The 9,530-nt window shown below is 38.2% G+C and overlaps 1 protein-coding gene and 1 long non-coding RNA gene across 4 annotated transcripts in view; one reads left to right on the forward strand and one right to left on the reverse strand.

The window, feature by feature from the left end:
• LOC147175412 (uncharacterized) overlaps nucleotides 1–2,926 on the reverse strand; it is a 22,850-nt gene extending 19,924 nt beyond the window's left edge. For 2 of the 3 annotated variants that reach the window (XR_015094532.1, XR_015094534.1), the window contains exons 1-4: nucleotides 2,445–2,886; nucleotides 2,165–2,306; nucleotides 1,266–1,341; nucleotides 103–220 (exon numbers count right to left, since the gene is read on the reverse strand). This is a non-coding gene — a long non-coding RNA (uncharacterized LOC147175412). The other variant, XR_015094533.1, reaches the window with a different exon arrangement.
• On the forward strand, nucleotides 2,285–8,933 carry adm2b (adrenomedullin 2b). The gene is made up of 2 exons (XM_086072892.1): nucleotides 2,285–2,623; nucleotides 7,808–8,933. Exons 1-2 carry the CDS (start codon nucleotides 2,517–2,519, stop codon nucleotides 8,160–8,162), a joined length of 462 nt encoding a protein of 153 aa, XP_085929018.1. The 5' UTR covers nucleotides 2,285–2,516; the 3' UTR covers nucleotides 8,163–8,933.
• The last annotated feature ends 597 nt before the right edge of the window (nucleotides 8,934–9,530 follow it).

Below are 9,530 nucleotides of genomic sequence, written 5' to 3' on the forward strand. Positions count from 1 at the left end.
TTTAGAAATGCTCATCTCAATTCCTACGCCCAAATTGAAATGTCCGAAACTCTAAACTGCAGATGTCCAAATATGTTGTCCAACTATGATGTCATGGCTCACCTGTTTTCTGGGTTTGGTCACGTGACGTTTGCAACGTGAGCTGGTGGGCACTTTGACGTCAGTTTCAGTCGACAGCAGGGGGCAGTGTGGCATAAATTGTCAGCCACCTCTCGGATGGCTGAAAATGGGTGAAATAATCTGCTTAATTCTTATTCCACAAATCAAATGCAATATTGTATCACAATATCATGTTTAGACTAGTGGTGACATATTGCAAAAACATTGCAGAAATTGCATAGGAATGCTAATAGCTGAATGCTAAGATGAATGCTTATGAAGTAAATTGAAAGATACATTTTGTGAAAATTACAAAGTATTAGTTGATAAATTAATAAAAAGAACACTTGAACCTGAGATGCGTGAATTTTTGAAGCAAGTTGAAATTTATTTGGAAAAGTGTTATCTGAAAGTACCCTCCATTCATGGAAAAGTGGAACTAATGATATCCAATGAAAAAATGCACACAAAAAAAATCACTCAACAGCACTACCTAGGCATTCAGTACCCTCTATTCATTTAGATGGAAAACTGGAACTAATGATAACCAATGGAAATATGCAAAAAATAAATAAAAAATTCACTCAATAGCGCCACCTAGCTTGACGCATACTTGCGTACTTTTACTTATGAATAGTGGCAGTTTCATCTTGTGACAAATTAATTAAATGTCCAATATTTGCTATTAGGAGAGTTCTTTAAAAAAAAAAAACTAATCAAAAGAGGACCAACAACTCTGAATAAATGTTGTTAGGAATCAGTCCTCCTATGCAAAGGGTAAGGTACACTAAGATGCCAACACTGCTCGTATATTTTGTTGGATGAGTTTTGTGGCATATGTTTAGCCTGAGTTGCGGCTAGCGGCAATGGAAAGTGAGCTTACGAGTGTAATACTGTAAAGTGCTGAGTCAAAGACACCCAACAATTTAGCAGTTTAATTAACCACCTGAGAGTACAGGACGTTCTTCTAAATCTGTTTCACAGTCTGAGCTTGTCACCTGTGTCCTCCTTTCGCTACTAAAACATTGAACGGGAAACTACTGCTGATAATCAACTTAAACGTGTTAACACTTTTTGTCACACTCATAAATAAAGAGGAGCTGCCTCCAGTCCTCTCGTTTAATGGGTTGCACCTTTTTATGTACATTTTATAGACTCATTATTACCTTCTCAGGGCGAAAGTTTGTAGGCGTGAGGACATCAAACCTGGGGTGGGCTGGAATTCTCTGCTGACCTAAAAACCTACCAAAAGCACGTCATCAAACTGGTTGGCGAGCAGAAGCAAAACGTACATTTCAAAACACTTGCATGCTGCCCTCCCAACGGCTTTGTTATTGTTGCCCATATCAGCTCACATGTTGGTTTCACAAGTTCATGAGAATGTGGGTCAAGTTAATTTCACTCCTTTAAAGTCATCTTTGGCTCGAGGTGGCAAAATGGTTTGTTTTAATTCTAGTGCTGTCAAAGTTAAAGTGTTAACTATTTATTAATCACAAAAATGTATCGCATTAATCATGTATTAACGCCGATTAATCACACAATTAATTTTGACCGCATATCTTTTAGCTGACAGCGGATGGTTATGTTAAAAGTAGCACAGGTTGTGTTTAAGCAATAAACATAACTACAGACATTAAAGTAAGGCATTTAATAAATGTTTGTGTATAACATTCAGAATATTTGTTCATGTCAAAATATTGGGGTCATTTTTTCCTCATTTTAAATTATGCAAGTAATTAACTGATTAGAAAAAGAGGACGATGAGCGTGTGCAGTGGGTCAAACAATGTTGAAAACGTCCTCATAACATTAAATGTCAAAAGAATGAACACATAACCGGTGCTCTTCAAATTTGGCGTGCAAAAAATGTTGATAAAAAAGCCTTTTTAATTAAGCGATTAATCGTGATTAATCAAAATTCTAAAATGCGATTAAAAAATGTAATCGTTTGACAGCTCTAGTTAATTCCCATGAAAACTTCCCAGCTTTGAACATCCCTATTGCTTTACCTATTGAATGCAACTTTTAAATTCAATGCCTGGTTACTTCAGTGTGATTTAACTCACCTCAATGCACAGTTCACTATATGATGCCAGGTGTTGTAGAAAGCTTGTACGGGTGTTGTTCAAAGGATTGTTGCAGGACATAGTAAGCATTCTTCCTCCTCCTCCAGTCCTCATCCTCTTGCTCCCTCCTCAATCAGACTTTCTAAGCAAGAAACACAAATGACTCCAGCTGCTCCCCCTCAAAACAGCCCTTGTCATCTAGTGAGAAGCCACATTTTCAAACACAAGAATTTCCTCAAAGTAACTCGTGGTACAATTGCTGTTGTTTTATCCGCACAACCTTGTGTGTTCAAACGCGCCTTGCTCCTGTGCGAGTGCGACAAAGAGGCTTCTGTGACTCCTTTGCGCCGTCATGTGTGCGCTGCTGACGGCGTGGACGTGTCTTCTATTCGGCCTCCTGCCCTTGGAGACCCAGACTCGGGTACCATTGAGCCACAACCTCCAGAGTACCAGACACAGGTAAGACTTCTCAGCTCACACCGTCGCCACTAATCCGTCATAAAAAAAAGAGGCAGCAATGAAAAGGACAAGTTCATCGTTTGTCTTGGCCAAGTGTGCACCTAGCTGTGACGTGAGTACGTAACCATTAGCAAATATAGGAACAAATATTAGCTCGATGTGTTTTAATAGCTTTTCTTAGTTAATGTAGTTTTGAAGACCTTCTCGTCTGTGATTATATTTCGAGTAAATTACCAACAACAACAATAGTAAAGTACATGAAACGTTAAACGACTACCTGGTTACTAGTGGTTAGGACCCCAGAAATTGTTTCTCTAATTATGCCGCTTTATTTTAAAACGATTATTTTCCGAGTGTTTTTAGTTATTTCTTGTAGTTTCACGTCTGAACTAAAAAGCACCGTTATATTACAAAAACTAAATGCGTATAATCTTAATTTAGTTTAATCTTAGTATTAAATATATTTATATACATATATTTATTAGCATTTATGATCAGGCGCTCTTTTTAAATCATTTTTTATTTTCCAGATGTTCTTTGGTGTCTCTTCTATTTTCACATGGATACACTGAAATGTTTTTAATAACACAAATGTGTCAAATGTAGTTACAATGTAGCCTATTTTGAAATGATTTGATCAAGAACTAGCCATAGTTTGTTCCACGACCAAGATCGTACCCTTAGGACAAAATGTTTTCTTCATAAATGCAAGTAAGGAAATCAAAAACCTTCACACACTTTCACATTGATAGGATCACCTATATTAAACTTAGAAATTACTCTTTTAACAGAAAGGCTCTGAAAACTATCAATATTTGCAAAAACATTTTTTTTTAAAATTCATTAATAAAAAAATATTTTTGATGTATATGAAACCCCAGGCAGTATTGGTTTTGTTGTTGGTTCTTGTGTTGTTGATTTGTTTTCTTTATGTTTTACACTAGTATACTAATACATAAGGTTTAATTTTGTTTATTTCGGGTATACTGTTCTGTACTTATTCTATGGTTCAATAAAGCTGATTAAAAAAAAAGAAAAAAGATCGTACCACACTTTACTTACTTAGTGTAAATCAAATCAGTGTTCCCCATTGAAATGCTATTAATCTGTTCCAGCCCCAATAAACAGCACCACTTTGTTTGTGTGTGTGTGTGTTTAAAAAAATGAAAAATAGCATGACACTCTATAGTATTGAAACCAAAATGAAATGGAAGAAAATATAAAGAAATAAACCTTGTTTAATTACAGTATGTCATGTATAGTATTTGTGTTGGATGTATGCCTTTTAAGTTAAGGGTCATCATGGGCCTTTTAAGTGACATCAGAAGCTGGAGTTGGTTTGTCTGGTTAGATTGTAGCCAGGTTTACATGAAGCCATGTATTCCGATTAGAATGAATCAGAACGGCCGAAGAGAATAAAAAAAAAAGCTCCATATACCGGTAAACGCCTCAATCGGAATGAAAAGGCTGAATCTGAATGGAATTGAACCCTAAACCGGTTTCGGAATCACACAGGTGGAATATTCCTTTTGTCAATCCGAATTGAGCGCCATGTAAACAGTTAAATAACAAACTAAACTAAACTAAAACAACTATTGTGCTAAATGACAAATGAACTCCATCTTTATAAACACACAGCTGTCATGGGGCTGATCTGATTAAAGGAGGGCCGATCGGAATGGATCATGTCACATGTAAACAGGTGACCATAGATCGTCATTCGAAATGATTTCAATTGGAATAATTCAAAAGTCGCCATGTAAACCCGGCTTGTGCGTGAGCGCCTGAGCGTGAGTCGTGGCCTACAGCAGCTCCTAGTGAGTGATCTCATTTCGTACTTGACTGTTTGGTCTCTACAATAAATGGCTGAAAGTGCATTGCCGACTGTGGCTCTCCTTGTCTCATAATGTCAACAAAGATGGCTACTGGAATACAATCAAGAGGTTTCGTGACAAACAATCACAATAGCTTCTCAGGCGTTGCGGTGGAGCCCAGCAAAGTAGTGGGAATGAGAAATGAGGTCATTCCTTTCAGCGGCCCAGAGGTGAGACGGAGGTGAGGGTGATTTAACGGGATTTGGGACAAGGACACATGTGCTTAGCGAGGGGCCGTCTCGCAGTAAAAATAAAAAATAAAAAAAGAAAGAAAGGAAGAAAAAAGCCCCCCAGTGAGACGAGTTAGACCACAACATATTTTATTATGTTAGTATCCTCAATAAGTAACAATGTAACATTAGATTGAAAAATAAATAGCATATTTAGGTTTGTAAAAATCTGTTCCTGGCTTGTTTTTAAATGTTGCACGGTGGGACCTTGTTCTCAAACTATTACGTAAGGGGAGAAAAAACGAGTTTCATAAAAGTTTGCGCCGCAGGGGGTCCCGCTGAAGATCAGCGGCTGGTGGGAAAGTGGAGGATGGAAGTGAGCGTGACGGATTTAACACAATACCGTCACTGGCAACAACAAGTACTGCACAAGGCGAAGAAGAAAGTAAAACATGGACATTATCTCTCGTAATTAAGCACTGTGACAGAGGAAATAATAAATGGAGCATTACCAGGAATGTGGAGAAGTGAAATTTTGGAGCTCCAAAATTTGATATGTGCTTTCCTGCGAGCCTGTACGGGCAGTTGCGTAGTGGAAAAGTAGGGTATATTACTGTTTATTTTTTGTTATTTGTTTTTTCATGATGGCTAAAATGCACATGAATTTTATGCGTGTGTGCATATTGGCAGTGAGATCAGAATATCAGTCAGGATTTCTTACAGGATAAAGCTTACAGACAAGACGGTGCTATTTTCCACATGAAAACAAATTCACTCTGTATTTCTCCACAAAAAGTTAACAGCCTGTTTTTGAGGGGGCGTGGCATCTCATGCAAATGAGCCACTGCTCGCCCCACAGAGTATAGCTTGTGTTACCTGGCGACAAAGGGCGTAGAAGCTGCCTCACTCCACCTACTTGTGGAAGTGCCCGTAATGACAGTCAAAGCTTGGATTGTATTTTCACTCATAAAGGCAGCGCTTCATCACCAAACCTTCGAATTACACTTGTTAATACATGTCGTGTAGTCCAACCAGCGCTTAAAAAATGACAGATCATCACCCAGATTCACAACCAAGTAATAGGAGGAGGAACTCTATGTTGTGGTATTGCAGTATATAAATTGGCACAATTGTGATGTCACAATCTGGCAAAAAAATCTGATCGGAGTCCTAATATATATTTCTGAAATGCACTTAATTCCTCTAACTGTACTGACCTTGCAGCAAACAGATGAATTATGTGCTAGAAAGTTTTTGAGTCCTTCCTGGTCACCACTGTGACATCCAGAAATGCCTGAAAGAGAGTGGACGTGAATGGGAAGAAAAAAAAGTATTGTGATGAACCCAGATAAGGCGAGAGCAGGGAGGTGAGAAGGAAAGTACTGTACTTCCAATTCAAGTAAGTGGAGGAGCCTTTGTACAGTCTTTACTTTTTTTTTCTTCTTGCGCAACCCTCTAATTCCATTGCCGATTAACTGGAAAGATGGGTTCTCTGGGCGAGAGCCGCATAAGACCACAGTGTCCACAAGTTGTAATTAAGAGTCTAATAATGAAACCTTTGATGAAATGGCTGCAAGCCTCGTGAAGATGATTTAGCCAAAATTCCGTCACGTCTCATAACTTCAGAGGACGACGTTAATGCGATCATTTAGTGAATCCCTGCCTATCGCTCAAACACTTACCTATTTAAATATTTTTGTGCTCTTCCTTAAGAGGCTAAAAGATGGTACCCAAGCCTGGCTAGTAGGAAAGTAGTAATTAGTGTCGACTAATGATACATATCAATTAAGAGATCGTTGTTACTTGTTACCATGGGTTTTTAGAGGAAGTCTTAGTGCAGGTAAACATGCAAGACCTTTTTTTCCCATAGGCAAGAAATTTTGTTTTATGGGTAACGTAAGTGTTTTGGGATCATAGTTTGGAGTATATTTGGGATTTAAACTATTATTATAATCAATTATCAACATTTTGTGGGCGGTGTTAATCACCAATAAATACTGGGGTGTTTACTGTACTTTGAAAATTAATTAATTGTAACAAACATGAATAATTCATTGTGTTTCCTACAGATTTGAAATCTATTTGGGTGGGTGGGCTCCTGCATGGGTCGGAGGGTGGGTGATCTTAGTCCTTTTACTACGTCTCGTCTAGCCTCACGATCCACAAAATGACGCGGAACTAACATTACATGCGGTATATCCCGTTGCGACACGTTTTTTAAATTTAAATATATATATATATATATTTATTTATTTTTTTGTGATACATTTTCTTGAAAACTTCTTGGGTGGTGGCCAGTTTACTTGGGTGGCCCGCCCAAGTATTAACATGGTGTGGAAAACACTCTATACTAGATAGCTTGCATTGATATCAACATTAAAAAAGGATAGCTTCCCTATTCAAAATAACTTGATATATATATATTTTTTTTAATTTGTTTTACTATATCATATTTTAATTAGAGTATTATTGTTTTTGGTTGTCGACTGTCGTGCACATTCGGATTCTGATGCTAACACCCGAAGTAGCAAGATAAGCTATATCAGGCAGCAACATGACAAAAGTTAAAATGGATTACGTTGAGCATTTGGACCCAACAAATATAAAATGTGATATCTGTATCCTTTCATTTTCTATCATTAAACAATAGGATCACTTTAGCAAACCTGTGAGCTGCCGACAAATCGCTAATGTGTTTTTTGCTATTCTAAATTGAAGCATTAGCATGATAGAGGTGTTAGCCTTTGACAGCAGAAAAGGGGTTGGACAAGGTGGATTAGCGCTTTCACTATGGCGTACCATACTTCCCAAGCTACTGCACCATTCATGGCGAAGACTGTCACATTTTAGTACAATGCTGTGCCCAGCCCACAGCACTTATATGGCATAGTCAAACAAGATTTGCAATTTGTCTAGGATTGGGCAAATTCCAAAAGTCCGTCAATGTACAATTGTGGAATTTGCCCAAAATGGCTGACCAACGGCTGTTTTCATGCAAGTTGTTACGATAGACATGTCTACCCAATTTTGTGTTGATGGGTGAAACCGGCGTTATTTATTCGAAACTCTCCACATGCCACAATCAAGTTTGTGTTGGGCACCATTAAAATGACAAAAAAGATTATTTTTGTGTTTTCCAGGTCATCCAAATCCTCCAAACACATGACACCGCCTACATCCAATTACGCCATCGCCCATGACGACGCCATCATCCTGGCAGAGAGCCGTTTCATCTGGCGGGTCCTCCTAACGAAGGAGCCCCCGCCGAGGTGGTCCGAATTGAAGCAGGAATCACGGCCAGGCGCTCGAAATAGGTACCGAGGACGTCGTCACGCCAACGGCCGAAGGGCCCACGGGCAGGTGATGAGGGCGGGCTGCGTCCTGGGCACCTGTCAGGTGCAGAACCTCAGCCATCGTCTCTACCAGCTGATTGGACGCAGCGGCAGGGAAGACTCCTCCCCCATCAACCCTCGCAGTCCTCACAGCTACGGCTAAGACTTGCATGTAGTTGAGATTTTAATATTCATCGTAGAACTGTGCTCCATTTTGGATGAACTTCTATTCGACCTGCTCAAAAGTTTTCAGCGCACACGCCCCAACCCGTTGCTCTCTAACAATAACCATTGATTATGACTTAGTCAATACAATTCCTGGTTCCATTAGAATTGGTATTTAGAGTATTTAGAGTGCCAACACATTCTTCCTTGGCCCATGTGACAACTAATTGAATAACTAGGATCAAAATGGCTTTCATGCTTGGAGTGCTCAGTTTTGAGATTGTCCTTAGATTGCATAGGCGTACCTAAAGTTGTGCCTTAGGAGGAGAACAAGACTAGAGGCTTTTGAACCACAAAACAAAACACACTTGCGCACGCACACACTACAACAGCCAAAAGAATCACACTTTTTTGTTGTTGCAATTTTTTGGGGGGGATGGAAATCAAACCTAATTTATCCATGTAATTGACATTCTTTATTGCAATAAGTGGAGGGAAGCTTTTAACGGAATGATTTTCAAGGCTTTAACACTGTAAGCCTTTGATCCATTTTCATTGAAGCATGTAGGATTATTCAAGTGTTATTTGAGGTGAAAAGTTACACGCACTGAATTGGGTCTGTTATTGAGTTTGACTTCTAAAGCACTGTTATTTAACTTTAAAATGTTCACACATTACTGATACCTCGTTTTTTTCTGTTATGAGAGATGTTTACCTTAGTTTACTTTTTTTCTTCTTCATATTATGTAATAAAACCACCAGAAAATCTCCTGTGTGTGTTTTATGGTTTCTACATCTTGTTTGTGTTGTAATGTTATTGTTTTTGATTGATAAGAGCAACATTTATAATTGGGACAATTTCTTTCTCTCGCCACAAATACACCCTTATTCGCATGCACACGCACGCAACAAGAGGAAATGCCAAAGCTCCTGGCATCAAATTTGTGCATCATGACATTGCAAATCTGTCAATGTTCCAAACTGCCAGCACCCTCCATTAACTCATTGACTGCCATTGACGGCTATAGACGTCAAAAATTAATTTGGACTATTTCTATAAGTTTCACTTTTTTTTTTCACTTTTGTTAACGAGTATGAAAACCTATAATTTTTTTTAATTGTACATTTAGAACAGATATAAAATGTGTGATTAATCGGGAGTTAACTAGTGATGTCATGTGATTAATTACAATTAAAAAAAATTATCGCCCGATGTCCCTAATAAAAAAAAAGACTTAAAAATTCGATGCGTCAATTACATTTTTTAATTGTAATTAATCGCATGACTTCAATAGTTAACTCGCAATTAATCATAAATTTTATATCTGTTCTAAATAAATAAAACAATTATTGTTAACAAAAGTGG

Source organism: Leptonotus elevatus, chromosome 4, assembly GCF_054856555.1.
Source record: "Leptonotus elevatus isolate MCC_2025b chromosome 4, RoL_Lele_1.0, whole genome shotgun sequence".
NCBI lineage: Eukaryota > Metazoa > Chordata > Actinopteri > Syngnathiformes > Syngnathidae > Leptonotus > Leptonotus elevatus.